Source organism: Leptopilina boulardi, unplaced genomic scaffold (genome assembly GCF_019393585.1).
Source record: "Leptopilina boulardi isolate dan_hultmark-lab unplaced genomic scaffold, ZJU_Lbou_2.1 LbouV2_269, whole genome shotgun sequence".
NCBI lineage: Eukaryota > Metazoa > Arthropoda > Insecta > Hymenoptera > Figitidae > Leptopilina > Leptopilina boulardi.
This window is the reverse complement of record NW_026137828.1, coordinates 457,256-479,267: the sequence shown is the minus strand read 5'-3', so window position 1 is coordinate 479,267 and position 22,012 is coordinate 457,256. Positions and strand designations below refer to the sequence as shown.

Here is a 22,012-nt window from a genome sequence, read left to right as displayed (position 1 = left end):
TTGAGCAAATTAAGAGTACTCCAAATTAATCGCATTACGTCCTTCGGAATTAGTAGTATGACAAGTAAAAATAATTCAGATGAGAGGAGAAAAGTATAATTAATATACAATAAAATTACTTACTTTTTCAAGTTATTAATAATTGATGAATATTGTTGAAAACTCGTTTAAATCGAAACCTTGGACTCTTGGTATAAAGAATAATACTTTGAACTGGAATTTGAAGGTTAAACTTGGAAGAATTTTAATATTTTGAAAAGAACTGACCAATCACTGGAGAAATAATTAGAAATTGAATGATCTAGAAGAATGAACTTGGAACTTGAAAATAATTAAAAGAACTTGTAATTAGAAAGACTCTTTTGGAAATAGAAGAAAGAACTGTGAGAACTTAAAAACTACTAACTTGTTTTTTAGGGTCTTTAGTTTTTATATTGCTATCCCTTCTTTTTTTAAGTCGGATGGAATTTGGGGATTAATATTTTTAGAGTCGGAAATTAGAAAAAATCAACGTTTGGATTTATGAAAAACAAAAATAGAAAATCTTATCGAAAGAAAGATGTCATTGGGTCTTGTAGGCCCAACCTTTGCAAGGGATGACTTTGCGTGGGCGTATCTTAAGATAATGGTGTCTTGAAAAAGAGGGTATCTAAAGTTCAAAATATTTTTAAAAGATGGAGCCAAGATTCACTTTTTAAACGAATTTCAAAAATTACAAATATTCTTAAAATTATTTATAAAATACATAATTTTATAATTATTTAATTATATAATATTTAAAAAATTGAAATTTTACACACATAATTATACATATTCATACATATAGATATAAAAGAGAGATAGTCAAAATTATTTGAATACAATTCAATAATAATTATTAAATACTTTATATGTATAGAATATTAATAATTAAAATTTATTATTTCATCGTGTGAAAAATTATTTTTAAGAAATAGAAATGTAACAGACTTGTAATTTGATATTTTCATTTTGGGAAACTAGTCAATTTTGTTACTAATAGAAAGAAATCTGGGTGACAAGGACTCTTGGACCTGTCGTGAGAAAAAGAAAGAGAGGAAAGTACCTCAGCGGTCAACATCTGGAGGATGCACTCATAGCTTTTTGCCTCGATTTTATGGTTATATTTTTTACATTTTATCACGCTAATGAAATAACGCAGGACGTTACAACATTGTTCGTCTTTGTATATCACTTATATTATTTGACATACAAAACTTAAATTTTTAATGTTTTTATTGTCTCGAATCGTTTTCGTCCTGATAAACGTCTTCAAAACGATTATTGTGGAACCGACTTTATATACGCACTAAAATAATAACTTTAAAAATATCAAAATTCATATGACTTTAAATTGATGTATGACTTGAAACTGACTTTCACTACTGATGCTGCGCTACTTTTACTAGAATACACAACGTACGTTGTCTGACTGAATATGAATTTCACTATTGACATTTAACTTAAAAATGATTTTAACTGTTTCTTTAATCCCATTTTTTTTCCTAATTGGCCAATATTTGACGAATTATGTATCTTCACGATTTTTCACTTGGTATATAGGAGAAAATTACGGGGATAGTATAACTATGTATTAATATTTGTAATTACAATGGATTACAAATACCACCTGTTGTTATTATCATCGATTTGAAGTGCCATTAATTGTACCCACCGCATTCATTATATGTATAACTTCTCTCAATTGCAAACTAGAAACAATTAGAGAATGAGAGGGTACAAATGTCCCTTATTTTCCGTAATTCCAATTACAACTAATAGAAAGTTGTTTCCACTAGTTTTGATATACACTATTTAAGAACTTCCAATTGAGGTAAAATTTTATATATATATATATATATATATATATTGTGACGTTATTTTTTGTGATTGACGTCACAATTGCACCACTCGCATTTAAAATTTTGAATCATTCTATTTTTGAGTTTCGCTATAAATAAAAATTTGATGTTTACTGCATTTGAGAATTTCCTATACTTGACACAAGTCCAGTTGAAATACTGGCGCTCCATTTTTAAGGAATTCTGCATTAATTTAGTTTAAGTTAGTTTTAGGTTGGCAGGCTTTGTCGAATTTCCGGTATGACAGGTTCCAATATTCAAGTTATCGCGGGCTTGGGTATTGGAAAAGTCGCTTAGTAGTATTAGTAACTCAGAATTCTGGGAGAAGCAAGGTAGGAAAAGATTTTGATTGGTTTAATTTAAAGAAAATCGTTGCGTCATCTAGTGTCAATTTAGAGTGAATTGAGAATTTTAGTTTTTAAAAACACTCTCTTGCCATCCAACCCCCATCGAGTCAACATGTTTAAGTTTCAATAGTTTTCGATCATGTTTTTCAAAGTTACAGTCGGTTGTGGTTACAGTTACATTAATAAATTTAAAATTAATTCTAATAAAACATTATTAAAGTTTAACAACAATAAGTTCAATTTACTTCAAACTATTTGCAATATCTCGTTTTTCTACCATGAGTCCAACCAGCATCATGCAACATAACTGTAAGCTAATTTTTATATAATTGTTTTGTGAGAATCTTCATTATTCGATTAAATTGTTATTACCATTGCTATAAAATAATAAATAAAATTTCGTAAGAGCGATTTAAATTGTCATAAGGAATTTAATTAATGTCAATGATTTATTTAATAACATGTAACATTTCTTTTATTTCTAATTTTTGTTTATGAATTATTTATTGTTATAATGAACTCTTTTATTATAAAAACCCATCCCTCTCTCCACGACCTGCATAACTGACTAGCACCGGCACGTGCAGAAGACTTAGTTAATAATTCTTATTGGTCGATCTTAATTAATATGTTATTAGTTATAAGTTTAAGATTTGTTTATTTGAGATTTAGATTATAGTATAGTCCGGTTGACAATACCGGCGATACAAAAGTTGTCTGGCGCCCTTCCATACCGGGGATCGTCCATAAGAATAAAAGTTAAGTCGCACAGTAACGTTTTGCTTATTTTGTTATTTGATTTTTCTAAGATTTAAAGTAACATAAATTAAGTTTCAGAATCGAGTCATTGTACTGCGCTGTCTCGTCCTCAAGATCAAATATATATATATGTAGTACCGCCGTACTGCTGGTTCCGCCACAGTAATTTCAAAGCTAAAGCTTTTTTCGCGCCTCCTATAGGTGACGCTTCTATACTTCCTTCCCTATGCTCCTTACCGCCATTACGTTGTTCTGTGCGTTCCGCTACACACGTATCACAGTGACAGTCAGTGAAAAAATTAAAATAATGTCATCTTCAACGCCAGAATCAAGTTCATCAGAAGGAAGTCGTCATCGTCGTCATAAGAAGAAGAAGTCTTCGATGAAAAAGAAGGACAAGAAGATAAGGAAACTCAAAAAGGAACTGGAAAAAGCACGGCGTCATCGTTCGCGTCACAGTTCGACATCGAACAGCACAGATTCTCAATCATCCTATGCACGCTCGCGAGAGCGTAGGGCTGCGAGTTCACGGAGAGGAACTCCAGACTCTTCGACAATGCGAGATCGTGATCGACGAACATCGGGCCGAGAGTCCACTTATGCCAGAGAATTGAGTTATGAGCGTTATCTGCGAGAAACGCCTTACTCAAATCCAAGAGCACGCAGAGGGGATGAGCGCAGCACCAGAGGCTCGCCGTCCCTCTCCAGTAGCCGTAGTAGATCCAGAAGTCCGCTAGGTAAGCGCCAATCAAACGAAATCGACAGTGAAAAAAATCCAGACACGAGAGGAAAAAAATCTGAATCGAACGAAAAAAATCCGGAATCAACAGGAAAAAATTCAGAGTTGACAGAGCAAGCGGACGAGCTATTGCAGCTACTAGGAGATGGCGCTAGTGATAAAGATCTAGTTAGTGGTGCCATCCATCCGTCAATTGCCAAACTATGGTCGAAAATTCTACAGTCTGGATTACCGAAAGAGATACAACAAGAAGTGGTTAAAAATTCAATGCTGCCGAAAACTGTCGTACAATGGGTGCGCCGCGCCTTAACCCAGAAATAAAAGCCAGCCTAAGCTCATCAGCTATTAAGAAGGATGAATACCAAGTTGCCTCTCAAGTCCAACTTTGCTCAGCTATTTCTGCAGTCGGCCGTCTTCTCACCGATATTCTAGAAATGAGAAAATCCTCTAAGCAACTCGATGAGTCGCACATTACAAAAATCTTTGAAATCCTCAGTGACGTCGGCCGTATTTTGACAGATCTGCATCATAAAATATCCATGACACGAAGATCTTTCATCATTCCGTCATTCTCTCTAAGGTTGAAAGCAATTGCCGACGAAACAGCAGTGGATACCTTACTTTTTGGAAATTCACTAGCGGAAAAATTAAAGCAAGCCAAGGAAGTGGAAAAGTCCGGCAAAGATATTTCCAAGCAGCAAACATCAATGAGGGTCAACACCGACAAAGAGAAAACATCACACAAAAATCATTTAAACTCCAAAACCCCCTTCAAGAAGAGTTACCCACGTTCCAACTCGAGGGGAGGGGGGAATCGACGAGGAACTCGGACACCGCGCAATCAGACATCTCGATACCGGAAGTACTAGAGGTAAGCGCAATGACAGGTCGACTAAAATTTTTTGTAAAAAATTGGCAGGTAATTACACAAGACCCCTATATAATAAATACTATCCTGGGTTACAAAATACCTTTTGAACAAAAACCAACACAAATGATTGTTCCAACTACGCCTCAGCTGTCGACTGAGGACGAAACGAGAACATATAACGCTCTATCCCGATTACTAAAAATAGGTGCAATATCTCGTTGCAAGCCATGCAGCAATCAGTTTTTGTCCTCATATTTTCTGAGACAAAAATCTAGTGGCGAAGACCGTTTCATCCTCAATCTTAAGAAACTAAATAAATTCATCCCAACATCACATTTTAAGATTGAGGATTTGAAAACGGCAATAAGCCTTATAAATAAAAATTTTTTCATGGCGGTAATCGATCTCATAGATGCGTATCTCATGGTCACAGTAACAGAGGAACACCGCAAGTTCCTTCGTTTTGCTTTCAGGGACGAAACCTATGAATTCCAGAGTTTACCTTTCGGGCTTTGCACAGCCCCGTACATTTTTACGAAACTGCTCAAACCCGTTGTCCATCAACTCAGATGTCAAGGAATTATCCTTGTGATCTATCTGGACGACATACTGATTATAGCAAAATCAGAAGCAGAATGTCGTAAACATGTTCACATCACACGAAAGTTGTTGGAATCTCTGGGATTCATGACTAGTGAAAGCAAGAGCCAGCTACAGCCCGCTCAACGATGCATCTTTTTAGGGCTAGTACTAGATACCAAAAAATTTCGCATTGAATTACCAGATAAAAAAAGATTGACAATTAGCAAGCTAGTCGATAGGTTTTTGAAAAACAAAGAGTGTAAAATACAGGATTTAGCAAAATTGATCGGCACCCTAGTTGCCGCATGCCCCGCAGTTAAATACGGTTGGTTACACACAAAAAGACTTGAACGCGAAAAATATCTTGCACTAATAGAATCCAACGACAATTATAATAGCAAAATCACACTTCCCAATATTATTCAGCCAGATCTAGAATGGTGGGCAGAAAAAATACGAAATTCATTTAATCCCATTAGGAAAAACGTCTATTCGAAAGAGATCTACACAGATGCATCATTGACGGGCTGGGGAGCTTTTTGTGAAGGTGAAAAAGCCTACGGTTTGTGGACGGAAGCTGAGAGTAACCTTCACATAAATGCTCTGGAGTTGATAGCAGCCTTCTTTGGATTGAAATGTTTCGCCAAAGAAATGCACAATTGTGAGATATTGCTTCGTATGGACAATACGACTGCGATTGCTTACGTCAACAGAATGGGCGGGATACAGTATCCCAGGTTAACTCAAATTTCAAGAGAAATTTGGGACTGGTGTGAAAGTCACGAGCTCTATATCCATGCATCTTACTTGCCTTCTAAAGAAAATAAAGAAGCCGATGAAGGATCGAGAATGCTTCCACAAGAAACCGAGTGGGAATTAGCATCTTGGGCATTCCGAAAAATCGAACGAATCCTTGGGCCTTTTGAGATTGATCTCTTTGCCTCGAGAGCAAACGCAAAATGCAAAAAATATGTCTCTTGGCAAAGAGACCCGGATTCATTTAACATAGACGCGTTCACCATAAATTGGAATCAATATTCGTTTTATGCTTTTCCTCCTTTTTCTGTAATACTGCGAGTACTACAGAAAATTCAAACAGACAAGGCGACAGGAGTTGTTGTGGTACCCATGTGGCCCACACAACCATGGTATCCGCTCTTTACGCTTTTAACAGTCTCGAAACTAATTTACCTCAAACCTCATGCTCACTTATTATTTTCTCCTCACAGGAAGACGCATCCTCTGCATCAAAACCTCACGTTGATAGCTGCCAGATTATCAGGGAATCGTTCCAGCGGAACGGAGCAACCAAGGAAGCAGCGGAGGTAATGCTACAATCAATTGCAAAGAGTACACTCAGACAATATGCCAAGCCGATCAGGTTATGGAGCGAGTTCTGCGCAAAGGAGAGTATTGAATTATACAACTACGACATCTCAAAGATTCTGCAGTTCTTCACCGAAATTTTGAATCAGACGAAATCTTACAGCACTGTAAATGTTTACAGGGCAGCTTTGTCCCTTATAATGGGAAACAAACTCGGCGAGGACAATCGAGTGTCTAGATTCTTCAAGGGCGCAGCCACGCAACTGCCTAAGACCTACAAATACGATGTTACTTGGGACCCTGATTTGGTCCTCAATCACCTAGAGAAATGGTACCCTAATGAAAACCTCACCCTGCAATTGCTCACTAAAAAACTGGTAACATTACTCGCTCTGATCACTGCACAGAGAGTACAGACACTGTCAGCGATTCAACTGGAGAATATCAGCCTTGACAGGGATACAATCCGGATCAAAATCACAGAAAATCTGAAGACGTCGACAAGGAGTAAATTCCAACCAATTCTAGAGGTGCCTACATTCACAGAAAAGCCGCAGATATGTGCAGCTTCGACTCTTCGGGCATATATCACCAAAACAGAAAACTTAAGATCAGGCAAATCGAGTGCAGGAAAATTGTTGCTCACTCACAAAAAGCCTCACCATCCTGCTACAGCGCAAACAATAAGCAGATGGATTCGTGAAACTTTAGAAGAGAGCGGTATAGATACGAAAATCTTCACCGCACATTCCACGCGACATGCATCAACTTCAGCAGCGGCTCGCAGAAGTACAAACATTGAAGTTATCCGTAGAGCAGCCGGCTGGTCGGCCAAATCATCTACGTTTGCACGGTTCTACAACAGACCCGTGACAGATAACAGAACATTCGCGTCGTTTTTTTGCAACTAACTAATTTCTTTTTTTTTTTTTGTTTTTTTCTTACTTAAAACAGTTTAATCACTTAACTCTTGTTCAGAAATCTTAATTTCTATTTCCTTTTTTTCATAAGATTACTACTCTACTTTGTAGTGCCCGCTTAAGCGGAACAAATCACGATTATAATATATAAATGTAATAAAACTAAATGGCATAAATTCGCATGAAACTTTGAACATCTACATATATTTGATCTTGAGGACGAGACAGCGCAGTACAATTGAAGGATTGAACGAACTTACCTAAGTGAAGGTCAATCCAAATTGTATGAGCTGTCTCGTCCGAATAGATCAAACCCTCCCCTCCCTATAATTATTCCTAGAAAAATAACCCTTTATGCGAATTAAGCCAAGCTTTAAAATATAATGGCGGTAAGGAGCATAGGGAAGGAAGTATAGAAGCGTCACCTATAGGAGGCGCGAAAAAAGCTTTAGCTTTGAAATTACTGTGGCGGAACCAGCAGTACGGCGGTACTACATATATATATATATTTGATCTATTCGGACGAGACAGCTCATACAATTTGGATTGACCTTCACTTAGGTAAGTTCGTTCAATCCTTCAATTTTACATTAAAGTTTGAATTCAATTTCGTCCAAGTTAGTAATTTTGATAATTAGAATTATTTGTTGTTTGTTATAATAAAATTTAAAAATCAAGTTTGAGAGTAATTTTAAAATCGAGAAAAATACGTTACAATATATATATATATATATCTAATTGACATTTGTCGCACATGTCATAAGTAATAATGTAATAAGCTTTTTACTCTTCTTACAGATCGTATTCCCGTATTATATATCTGATACTTATCGCTTCGCTTCCGGAAATATTACTTTATTATTTGATAATGGAGGAAAAAGTTCAATATAGGTACAATATAATCGAGGTCGCGTTTCTATTTCTTAAAGAGAAGCACGATTTGCAGAAAGTCGTCGTCGTCGATAAATTTCGTACTATTGGAAGCCATTCTTTTTAAGCAGGACGACATTAATTAAATGGCGTGCCGATGTTATCGCCATCGCACGTTCACACGTGCCGGGAAAAGCCATGATTAATGATACGCTACGCAGAAAGAGAGGGGGAGGGAGGGGGATTATTTTCCTCTCTTCGCCACGTCTGGATAAAGACTTCATGAATAACGGGTGTCGGAAATTTCTTTTTTTCGCATGCTTAGGTCTCTTTCTTACTCCCCTTCTTCTCATACAATCCGGCAATAATGGATAATTTATTTGCAGCTGCGATGCTTTTGCTATTATGACACCTTATTGCTTTACACGAACATACAATATATATATATATATATATATATATATATATAAAGCCACCAACTAGTTTTCTGCGTGTAGTACGTCTAGATAATGTAATGGAAAGTACTTATAAATACTTCCGGGGAAATAAAAGCAATCGATATTTTTTTACAAGAATTTATTTAAATTCTTATAGTGAAGAAGTCAATTTAACTTCTAATAAAAAAAGATGTTTATATACCTTCATTGATATTTAATAAGGTAAGGTTTTGTAATTTATTCTCTAATGTAATTCAATCTTAAATTCATACAGCGTAACGTATTACTGGTTCCTTTGAAGTTAACTAAGTTATTTACTTGTCCTAGAACTTTTATAGCATATATATATACCCAAGCACCACGGTACATTCCCTGAATATCCGTTGAATACCATAGTGGAATATTCTCATGATCTTGTAGGAAAATCAAAATGTCCGCACACGGAAAGAAATTTAGTAGCAATATTTGATAAATCTGATAGGAAATTTTAGTATTCTCTTTTTCAAACGCGGAACATTTGGGTTTGATAACGAAAATCGGTATATTTTTACCAATAGTCTTTTTAGTAAATATATTCCAGAAATTGAAATTATTATTTCGTAAATTGATAAATTTATACGAAAAAACAGAAGTAAGTTAAATCGACGCGCACTTCGTTATTTACTAAATTTATATGAAAATTTGGAAAGATTATTTCGAAATTTGTTAAAACTATACTAAAAATTCGAAGTGGTTCAGTCGTGACAGATGACGACAGAAACACCAACAGATTCTACGCCAAAGTTTTATCTCTTTCTCATCTCGAGGATAGACGAGGATATGAACTTTTAAATGCACACACACACACACATACACCGCATTGTTTTACATCGATTGGCTTATTTTTATTCCTAACCTATACTAACGATAATACGTATAACATTCGCAGAATAACGCTTCATATACAAATTTACGCTCATGTGAAAAACTGATGTGACCATTCTTATATACTAACCAGACATATTTTTCACCGCTTATGAGAAAGGTGAAATTATATTAAAACATGTTTAAAAATATAAATAAAAATCATTATTTATTGGGAAATAATTAAATATTTTATTATTTTTTGAAGAACAATTTTTTTTACTGATTTATTGTAAAATCTTCGAAATTAATTATATAAAAGAAATTCAGGTCCTGTATCAAGATAATAGTAAAAAGGGGCTTGTCTAAAGAGCTTCGTCAGTCTTCGTTACCACTCGGTGAGGATCGGGCAATTCCGAACGTTCAACTTCGGCAAATTTCGTCGAATCTCGTTAACTTTGATATTTCTTTTTCAATTTTCATATCAAATATATCAAAATCTAAAATAATTATATCATTTTATACAATTCTAATTACGAAATTTGAAATATTTGGTTAGAAAAATTGATAAAGAGCTTATTAAAATTTGACATTTTTGTGTTTCAATAAAAAGATTTCAGATTTCGTAAATATTATATCAAATTTTCATTCCAACTATATTAAATATTCTTATTTTAATCTCAATCATTCTTAAAAATAGTATCGAAAATCGTTATCATGCCAAAATGTTCCGCAATTGTAACCAAATATACTAAAAAGTAACACCATAATATCAAATATTGCTACAAACTTTCTTTCCGTGCATCATGGGAATATTCCATAGTGACATTCAGGGTATATTCCTGTGACATTGAGGGAATATTCCTCGGTGACATTCATGGAATATTCCAGTGACATTAAGGGGATATTCAGTTGATATTGTGGAAATATTCCAGTGATATTGAGGGAATTTTCCACGGTTACATTGAATTTTTTTTTTTTTAATGTGTTTTTAATCTTCCTGCTTATTCAAATAACAATTTATAACACATTTCTATTATTTTAACACTTAAAAAAAATTCAATATAACCGTGGAATATTCCCTCAATATCACTGGAATATTCCTTTAATATTACCCTCAATATCACTGGAATATACCCTGAATGTCACTGTGGAATATTCCCATGATGCGGACATTTTGATTTTCCTGGAAGATCATGGGAATATTCCACGGTGGTATTCAAGGGATATACCGTGCTGCTTGGGTAATGATTTATTGTATATATAAACACATTTTATATATTTTTTTGGCTCAAAAACTCTCTAATCTATCTGGCTCTGTAATTTATTTAACCCAATCCGCAGACAAGAGTGATAATGGCTTTAGATTATAAAATCTTTCTTTGAGCTCGTTGCTTGTAATAGTTGGAAGAAATGGCACAAATCCAAATGGCTTTAAAGAAAGAATACGAATTTAGCCCAGAACAGATGAGTTTTTGCATGAAAACTTTACTGAGAGTTTCACTTGCTGATAGGCTTTAATAGGGTATGAGAGATAAAATTTATATTTTACTATATCCTATATGTAATTAGAAATAATATTTGGACACTTTCATTGCATATACATACAATTTAAATAGAGATACTCACTGCAAAAGCAATTGTAATTTAATGTTGCAGAAACAATTTAGACATGATAATAGCAGGCATGAATTGACTCGCAGTATTATAGTCATCATACTGATGGCTCATTGATGTTCAACTCAACGAGCAAGCATCTCTTTAGCAAATGTTATAGCATTATTGTAACCCATCAATCGATAATCTACATATATTCGCGCATTAGACACAAATATGCATATATTTTCCTATATTATTTATTAACGCATATTATATTTTTTAATTCTATTAAATTAACAATATACATACTGACATAATCTAAAATTAACAAAAGAGCAATACAAAAATCAATTATTAAAAAAATTCACTAAATGAAATATAAATAATTATACTATTAATATTTAAAAAAAAATATTTAATAACTGATTCTATTTATATTAATAGATTAATCTATTTGATCTTTATCGTTAATATATGTAGTATTATAAAAATCACAAGTGTACGAGTTTTATGAACAATGTAAAAAAATCGATCACCAAGTTTTCTTGATAGCCTTTCTATTTAAAAAACACAGAATACATATTGTTTAGCAAGAATGGTTTTTTGTTTACGATGGTATCAAATCACGCTCTACTTCTTATCCAAGAAATCCTTAGAGGAGTACGTATATATATGTCCATTTTACCCATGATGAAAAAAAGTCATATTGCTTGTCTTCATAAAACACACAAGAGAAGTTTACCAGGTATCATATTTTTGAAAGTATTGTTTTCAACTTTTTTTATGTCACTTAAGCTATCAAATATTTCATAAGTGCAGTTATTCATTGATGTATTTATACATTATTAAAAATGAAAAACGATTATTCTTTGTTATTTCTTAAAAGCATACATTAAATAATAAAGTTTTATTTTTTTATAACACCAAATACAAAATATTCTCTTTAGTTAGAATTTTAGATAAAAAAAATAATGATCTTAAGAAAAGAATATAGTAAAAAACGGAGAAGGATAAGTAACGTGTGAAATTTAAGGAAGTACTTTTATTACTTAAAAATGAAGAAATTGTATTAACAGTTAATTTTTTATCATTATTTCCACGGTAAGTATAATCTTTAAATAAAATCAATTTGTCATTCATTTACAAATCAATATCTGTCGTTAGTTCATAGTAGTATCGTTAGTTCATTTGACCTAGAAAGAGTTTTTATATATTTTATAATTCGAAAAGTAGATGGAAAACGAATCTGGAGTGGGATTACGAATAGCAACAGTGCTACGAAGATTTAGCTACGTAGCGATTTGAAGCTACATTCACTTAAAAATTTTTTTTGTTACTCGGTTACTTAAAAAAATTGTATCAGTTTTACAGATTTAAGTTAGCACAATTGTTTCGCTGGTAAAATTCAACGATAGAAATTATATTATGAGTACTTTTAAAGCGGAAAGTATGAAATTCAAAATTATGGATTCAGGTTAAATTTATTCAAATTATCAAAATATTTAATTAAATAATTTTTTGTAAATTATTTTATTGTAAAGTAACAGTTGGTAAACATGAAGTTAGAGAATTGTTTCCAGCTTCGTGTGAATTCTATGTCAAAGGTCTTATCCAGTGGGGTTATGTTTATATTCTCCTTGGAATTAGGGCGCACTCACACCTTTTGGCTGCCTGCCTGCCTGCAGGAGTTGTCATGGCAACGTGAAGGAGTAACAGAGATAGTAAATTCAAATTTGAATTTTCTCTCTCTGTTACTCCTACATGTTGCCATGACAACTCCTGCAGGCAGGCAGCCAAAAGGTGTGAGTGCGCCCTTACGTTCGTGAAGTTTAAGTTTTAAAGAAACTGTTAACGCTATTTTATTTTGGACATCATTTAGAACAAATTTCACTAAAAATATGTAAGTTTTTAACCCTAAATAGCAAAAGCATTACATAGCGACTATCACTATTCGTAATAAAAAAAATCTGGAATAAGCTTTTAAAACAGGCCTGCAAACACCAGACTACACCCTCAAAAGATTAATGATTATTTTAAATTTTAACGTATTTTTTTCTTGTTTAATAATTAATATTAAATTCTAATTTTTTATTTATTTTTAAAATGTAAATTTTTTCTATAAAAAAATATTTAACCGAGCTTCTCAATTACCGTACAATATATATTTTCTTTATTCATACCTCGTGTGCATTTACTACAGGGATGAACAAAAGTGCAATTTTATTGCACAGATTGAATAAAAAAAAGCACTTTCGCTTGGCAAAGTGCTCATATGAAATGGAATATCGCCCAATTGCCGCACGTATATATATGCACACGAGTAGGATATGAATTTCATCGAATGATCTGATAAGGCTAAACGACCAGTTCCGGCAATAGCTACAAACGCTAGAAAAACCTTGATTACCACGTGATAGTATGACCCAAGCTTGCATAAATTCACCTCTATTTGATATTCACCCATTCACACTACTATTTTGGTCCAAGAGCTCGTCGCACGTTACCTATGTACACATATGTATATACATATATATGCGTCCACTTACACCACATATATTGTCAAGATTGGAAAAGTATCAGCGCAATCAATATAGCATTGCAACATGGATACGCAGAATCCTATAAAGTGGATGTTTTATTCATGCCCCGTATATACGTATACAGATCCTAGTTGGTTTTCCCCCTTTCTGACAGTGCGTTGTCTATGTTCTCTTTTCTCTAAAGGCATCGCCATCTTCCTTGTTCTCTCTCTCTATACGCTTATCGTTCTTCCATATAGACGCGCATAAATCTTGATATCTCTTATCGGAAACGCGATGCGAATGTGTATTGTTCCACCATGTGACAGGGGAGATTACCGTAAATCTAGTTGTCGAAAGACATAATAAACGATCGATCATGATCGCAGTGTGTTCCGTTAAGTTTGTACTGAAATCAAGCTTGTCCGTGCTTAAAAAAATCTCTAATAGAATTCTGAGCTTTTTCACATAGTACTTTTCCGTAATGTTTCTCTCTCTCTCTCATCCTCCTCATGCATTTTGTATTATATACTCTTGATGTAGAAAACAAAGAGGAAAAAGAGAAAAAAATTTTAACGAATAAAAGGTGCACTAGATTAGGTGTTCCCTCAAGGGTAAGAATTCCTGAAGTGGCCCCCTAATATTTTTTGTGTAATAGAAAAAAGTGATACTCACATATTTTGGTAGTCCATGATGTCACTAAAAAACCCCTGAAACGATTTTTCAAAATTCGAATTTTTTTAAAAGTTATAAACAATTAAACTTTTTTGCAACGTTTTGGAAAAAATTCTGTATCTTGAAATTGGCCGAACCGATTTTAATAAAAATTGATTTGGAGAAAGATTAAGATGCGTACTTTTGATAAATAAATAAATTATGAATAAAAAGTATAATTTGTTTAAACAAATTATATTGTTAATTTTTAACTTTATAAATTAACAATGTTCTCAGTCGATTTTTCCAATTTTTTTTATAGAATCATAAAAAGGGGCTTTTCACGATTCCATGACAAAAATAAAAAAGTGGGATTCTCAAAAACTTTAGAAGATACAGAATTTTTAGTCTTAACGCGCGCGAATTTTCTGAGCAGCTCACGCATACGGCGCGGCATCTCCCGCGCGCCCCGCGCCAACCAAGACTCCATGAGAGTTCCCGATTATAATATTTTATTAACTCAATTAAACTAAACAGTTGTTTATATGTATTTTATTATTCATATCATTTTTGTTTATATTTAATAATTTTTATTATTTATAAAATTTCTGTTTATAATAAGTTTCTGATTATTTAATTTTAATGATAAATTTTCAACGTTTTTTAATTGTTTTTGTTAAATGTGTTGATGGCTGCTTTGCACGAAAAACAAATGAACTGTCCTATTAAATTTTTAAATCTATAATTCCACGAATTAGGCACTTTCACAAGATTTTTATAAACTGCTTTATGTTCGTTTTTTTCAACGGGTTGCAGCAAGTATTTGCTTTTGGCATATTTTAAGATTTGTTTTTATAGCACATACGCGAAAAAGTAAAATTTTTAATATACAACGTGAAAAATACTAATCGAAACAACAAACACGGACTTACATTTATGTATACGTAAAGAAAATACTATGATCTAAAAACGAAATTATCATGTTAGGTGAATGACCAGACGACTGTCGCGATTCTTTTGTTTTCACGTGAAAACGCGCAAATTTTCATTCAGTGCGCATAAACGTGAAATTTGTTAAAATTTTGACAGCAAACGTTAAACAATGCGGTCTAGAAAAATAAAACACGGATTCGCAATAATATATTTTATTATTCATTGATACATAAACAAAACAATTAAAAAACGTTGAAAATTTATCATTAAAATTAAATAATCAGAAACTTATTATAAACAGAAATTTTATAAATAATAAAAATTATTAAATATAAACAAAAATGATATGAATAATAAAATACATATAAACAACTGTTTAGTTTAATTGAGTTAATAAAATATTATAATCGGGAACTCTGGGGCGGTTCAAATACTACACAATTAAATTCTACATCGTTAAAACCCTACACGTCAAACTCTACACAGTTAAATTGCGCACCGTTAAACCTTATACAATTTATTTTTTAAATTCTACACACTTAATGTGTACAATGTTAAACTCTACACAAATTTATTTTGTAGTGAAAAATTAATTTCTTTAAATTCAACACGGTTAAATACCACAACGTTAAACTCTACATATATTTCTTTTGTAATAAAAAATTAATTTTCTTAAATTTAACACAGTTAAATTCCACATCGTTAAATTCTACACATATTTATTTTGTAATGAAAAATTAATTGCATAAAATTCTACACAGTTAAATTGTTCACCGTTAAACTCTCCATAAATTTATTTTGTATTATAAAATAAAATTTGTTTAACTCTACACAGTTAAGTTGCATATTGTTAAACTCTACAAAAACTAATATTATAATATAAAATTAATTTTAATAAATTCTACACCGTTAAATTGCACACCGCCAAACTCTTCATAAATTGATTTTATAATAGAAAATAAAATTGATTAAATTCTACACAGTTAAATTGCTCACTGTTAAATACTAAAGAATTTATTTTTTAAATTCTGCACAGTTAAATTCCACCTCGTTAAATTCTACACAGATTTATTCTCTAATGAAAAATTAATTGCAAAAAATTCTACACAGTTAAATTGTTCACCGTTAAACTGTCCACAAATTTATTTAATAATAGAAAATAAAATTTGTTGAACTCTTCACAGTTAAATTAAACACACTTAAACTCTACACACACTAATCTTATAATATAAAATTAATTTTATTAAATTCTACACAATTAAATTACACACCGTTAAACTCTTCACAAAATTTAATTTAAAAAAAATAAAAATTTATTAAACTGTACCCCGTTAAATTGCACATTGCTAAACTCTAAACGATTTAGTTTTTAAATTCTAAACAATTAAATGCTACAATGTAAAATTCTACACAAATATATTTCACAATTAAAAATTAATTTCGTTAAATTCTACATAGTTAATTTCCACACTGTTAAACCATACACAAATTATTTTTTAATTGTACACAATTAAATTGTACAATGTTAAACTCTACGCAAATTTATTTCATAACAAAAAATAAGTTTTGTTTAATTCTGCACAGTTAAATTGCACACCGTTAAACCATATACAATGTATTTTTTAAATTCTATACATTTCAATTGTACAATGTTAAACTCTGCACCAATTTATTCTTTAGTGAAAAATTAATTTTGTTAAATTCCACTCTGTTTAACTCTAAACTGTTAAATTCTACACAAATTTATTTTGTAAATGAAAAATTAATTTTGTTGAATTCTACACAGATAAATTCCACACCGTTAAACTCTTCACAAAATTTAATTTTAAAAAAATATAAAATTTATTGAACTCTACACAGCTAAATTGCACATTGTTAAACTCTAAACAATTTAGTTTTTAAATCCTACATAATTAAATGCTACAATGTAAAATTCTACACAAATTTATTTCGCAATTAAAAATTAATTTTGTTAAATTCTACATAGTTAATATCCACGCAACGTTAAACATCAGACAAATTATTTCTTAAATTGTACACAATTAAATTGTACAATGTTAAACTCTACGCAAATTTATTTAAAAAAAAAAAAAAATACCGCCATTTCGAATTTTGAAAAACTAACATTAGATTCGTAATCAGCAACCCCGAAAACCTCCCAATAATCAGGTTGCAAGAAAATGCATCCAAATTTTTAAATAATCATCCGCCATATTGGATCCGCCATTTTAAATATTGAAAATCTGATATCAGATTCGTAATCAGCGACCCAAAAAACCCCCGAGTAACAATTTTCTTGAAATGGCGGATTTTTTTTTTTTTAAATAAATTTGCGTAGAGTTTAACATTGTACAATTTAATTGTGTACAATTTAAGAAATAATTTGTCTGATGTTTAACGTTGCGTGGATATTAACTATGTAGAATTTAACAAAATTAATTTTTAATTGCGAAATAAATTTGTGTAGAATTTTACATTGTAGCATTTAATTATGTAGAATTTAAAAACTAAATTGTTTAGAGTTTAACAATGTGCAATTTAGCTGTGTAGAGTTCAATAAATTTTATATTTTTTTAAAATTAAATTTTGTGAAGAGTTTAACGGTGTGGAATTTATCTGTGTAGAATTCAACAAAATTAATTTTTCATTTACAAAATAAATTTGTGTAGAATTTAACAGTTTAGAGTTAAACAGAGTAGAATTTAACAAAATTAATTTTTCACTAAAGAATAAATTGGTGCAGAGTTTAACATTGTACAATTGAAATGTATAGAATTTAAAAAATACATTGTATATGGTTTAACGGTGTGCAATTTAACTGTGCAGAATTAAACAAAACTTATTTTTTGTTATGAAATAAATTTGCGTAGAGTTTAACATTGTACAATTTAATTGTGTACAATTAAAAAATAATTTGTGTATGGTTTAACAGTGTGGAAATTAACTATGTAGAATTTAACGAAATTAATTTTTAATTGCGAAATATATTTGTGTAGAATTTTACATTGTAGCATTTAATTGTTTAGAATTTAAAAACTAAATCGTTTAGAGTTTAGCAATGTGCAATTTAACGGGGTACAGTTTAATAAATTTTTATTTTTTTTAAATTAAATTTTGTGAAGAGTTTAACGGTGTGTAATTTAATTGTGTAGAATTTAATAAAATTAATGTTATATTATAAGATTAGTGTGTGTAGAGTTTAAGTGTGTTTAATTTAACTGTGAAGAGTTCAACAAATTTTATTTTCTATTATTAAATAAATTTGTGGACAGTTTAACGGTGAACAATTTAACTGTGTAGAATTTTATGCAATTAATTTTTCATTAGAGAATAAATCTGTGTAGAATTTAACGAGGTGGAATTTAACTGTGCAGAATTTAAAAAATAAATTCTTTAGTATTTAACAGTGAGCAATTTAACTGTGTAGAATTTAATCAATTTTATTTTCTATTATAAAATCAATTTATGAAGAGTTTGGCGGTGTGCAATTTAACGGTGTAGAATTTATTAAAATTAATTTTATATTATAATATTAGTTTTTGTAGAGTTTAACAATATGCAACTTAACTGTGTAGAGTTAAACAAATTTTATTTTATAATACAAAATAAATTTATGGAGAGTTTAACGGTGAACAATTTAACTGTGTAGAATTTTATGCAATTAATTTTTCATTACAAAATAAATATGTGTAGAATTTAACGATGTGGAATTTAACTGTGTTAAATTTAAGAAAATTAATTTTTTATTACAAAAGAAATATATGTAGAGTTTAACGTTGTGGTATTTAACCGTGTTGAATTTAAAGAAATTAATTTTTCACTACAAAATAAATTTGTGTAGAGTTTAACATTGTACACATTAAGTGTGTAGAATTTAAAAAATAAATTGTATAAGGTTTAACGGTGTGCAATTTAACTGTGTAGAGTTTGACGTGTAGGGTTTTAACGATGTAGAATTTAATTGTGTAGTATTTGAACCGCCCCGGGAACTCTCATGGAGTCTTGGTTGGCGCGGGGCGCGCGGGAGATGCCGCGCCGTTTGCGTGAGCTGCTCAGAAAACTCGCGCGCGTTAAGACTAAAAATTCTGTATCTTCTAAAGTTTTTGAGAATCCCACTTTTTTATTTTTGTCATGGAATCGTGAAAAGCCCCTTTTTATGATTCTATAAAAAAAATTGGAAAAATCGACTGAGAACATTGTTAATTTATAAAGTTAAAAATTAACAATATAATTTGTTTAAACAAATTATACTTTTTATTCATAATTTATTTATTTATCAAAAGTACGTATCTTAATCTTTCTCCAAACCAATTTTTATTAAAATCGGTTCGGCCAATTTCAAGATACAGAATTTTTTCCAAAACGTTGCAAAAAAGTTTAATTGTTTATAACTTTTAAAAAAATGCGAATTTTGAAAAATCGTTTCAGGGGTTTTTTAGTGACATCATGGACTACCAAAATATGTGAGTATCACTTTTTTCTATTACACAAAAAATATTAGGGGGCCACTTCAGGAATTCTTACCCTCAAATAAAAATTTTATCAGGCGCTACTAAAGAAACAACTTCTTTAATTACAGTAGAAAAAGGATTAAAAATCAACTTCTGAGATATTCGTGCAAAATATATATATATATATATATATGTATATATATTTATATATATATATATATATATACACTAGGTGCTCTCTATACGAGAGAAAGAGAATTTAAGCATCGACTATTATCGAAATAAGTATTGATTTAGTACAATTTTAATGATAAAGAAAAGTTACTATGTATGTGTAAAAATTAGGTCATAAGTTTATTTTATTAAAATGTTTACAAACAGTGTTTCTGAAAGCCAAATAATTAATAATCAATAATAATAATTTTAGAATTTACCGTTCAGTTTCAGATGACCTCGTCTATCGTCTTAACCCATTTTTCCAATTTATTTAATAATTTATCACTGAAAACCTACCCAATTGTCTCTCACCGATCTTAATGAAACTTTTCATATTTGTTAAGTATCGAAAAATATTCGATACTTTTTTTTGTAAGTGCCAATAAGACGTTTTAAGTAAGGGTAGAAACCACCCTCACAATATTTAAACTGCAATTAATTTGCCTTGACAAAGAAGCCTATTAAAAGTGTTGAACGGTTGTTGAAATCCTTTGGCGAAGAGAGACATTTAATTATCGCCCTATACAAATGGCACTAAACATGAAAATGATAAATATTGATTTTAAAACACTTCTTTCTCGAAACAAGGACACTATTTACAAATCGTTCAACGTACAAAGGATCCTTAACTTATAAATGTTCTATTCCTAAATCCGAAAGATTGTCCAAATCCACGCAAAAATGCAATTGCAAAATGAAAAGTAGGAAAGTCAAATAATGGCAAGTTTATTACGTCCCGTCGCCGTTAGATAGCAGAAGCATGCAGGGAGCATAAAGTCGCAGCTATTACACTCAGAAATAAGATATGTTTGAACCAAATGTACCATTTTTTTATATTTACCCAATTTTTTGGTTAGTTCAAACAAAATTTGTTTAATTCAAATAAATATTTATTTGATCTTAATAACTGTTTGGTTTATTTTAATAAATTTTTTGAACAAAAAAAAAATTTGATTGAGCTAAATAAACGTTTGGTTTATGCAACCAAATGTTTGGTTAACTGTATATCAATGAATTTATTTTGTTGATTTAACCAAAATTGTTTTGAGAAAAAAATATTTTAAAATCAATGTTTATAATTTTTGTGTTCAGTGCAAGCTGTTTGAGTTTAATTAAATATTAAAATCACAGGCACGTAATAAAAAAAGTACAGATGTCATTTTAAATTAATTCTATTAAAAAGAATTACAAAAAAATGACGAATAAAAAATCTTTATATATAATTGTTCTCGTTGAATCGATAGGCATAAATAGTTTTTTAAAATTCTTGAACTTTTGGTTAGTTTGTTTAGACAATTATTCTTAAACAATTTAGAATTTTTAAAAATGCGTTCATTAAGTCTTATAAATATATATTTTTTTACTTTTCTATGAATAGAGAAGTCAATTTTATTATTATTATTATTATTATTATTATTATTATTATTATTATTATTATTATTATTATTATTATTATTATTATTATTATTGTTATTATAACGCCTATGTTAAAATTGATCTGAGTAATAAAAAAGCGGCAGTTGATAATAAAAAAAATCAATACTCTGTTAGCGCCTATTCTGCGAGTTACTAATACAATATTTTCTACAACTTTTTGAAATCAGAATTCTTTATAGTTCGCAAAAGTTAGTTAATGTCATTTTGTTCAAAATTAAGTTATCAATTTCTCAATAAAGTCGATGATTGTAAATTATTCACTATACTTTATAAAATTTTACACAATTCACAACAAAATAAAGGTAGTTGTTGAAAAATGTTCAAAATTGAATTTCGTTGAAATTGCAGATAATAATATTAATATTCAATGATTTATTATTTATTTTAATTGTACAGTAGATTTTTAAAAAGTTTATACTGCATCGTTTGCATGTGAATATAATTACAACAAACTTTCATTAAATTATATAGGAAATTTGAAACCGATTTAGGCTCTAATAACCAAGTATCGTAGATATTGGGATATGATCATCAGTATCATGATGATGATAGTGGTGATGATCATCATCATCATCATCATCATCATCTATCATAAATACTATCGTCAATAACAATGTGTAATTGATTCG

At 30.7% G+C, this 22,012-nt stretch overlaps 2 protein-coding genes across 2 annotated transcripts in view; both read left to right on the top strand.

Annotated features, from left to right (window-relative positions):
- Positions 1-3,293: 3,293 nt before the first annotated feature.
- On the top strand, positions 3,294-4,046 carry LOC127281458 (putative RNA-binding protein Luc7-like 2). The gene has a single exon (XM_051305176.1). The coding sequence runs from the start codon at positions 3,294-3,296 to the stop codon at positions 4,044-4,046; it is 753 nt and encodes a 250-aa protein (XP_051161133.1).
- Positions 4,047-4,719: 673 nt separating this feature from the next.
- LOC127281457 (uncharacterized) overlaps positions 4,720-22,012 on the top strand; it is a 28,703-nt gene continuing 11,410 nt past the window's right edge. The window contains exons 1-2 of the mRNA XM_051305175.1: positions 4,720-6,300; positions 6,408-7,348. Coding sequence (XP_051161132.1) covers positions 4,720-6,300; positions 6,408-7,348 — 2,522 coding nt within the window. The remainder of the gene's footprint in view (positions 6,301-6,407; positions 7,349-22,012) is intronic.

Bases quoted from the DNA above. Each gene is read 5' to 3' on its own strand.
- LOC127281458 (XM_051305176.1), top strand. From the start codon at position 3,294: ATGTCATCTTCAACGCCAGAATCAAGTTCATCAGAAGGAAGTCGTCAT.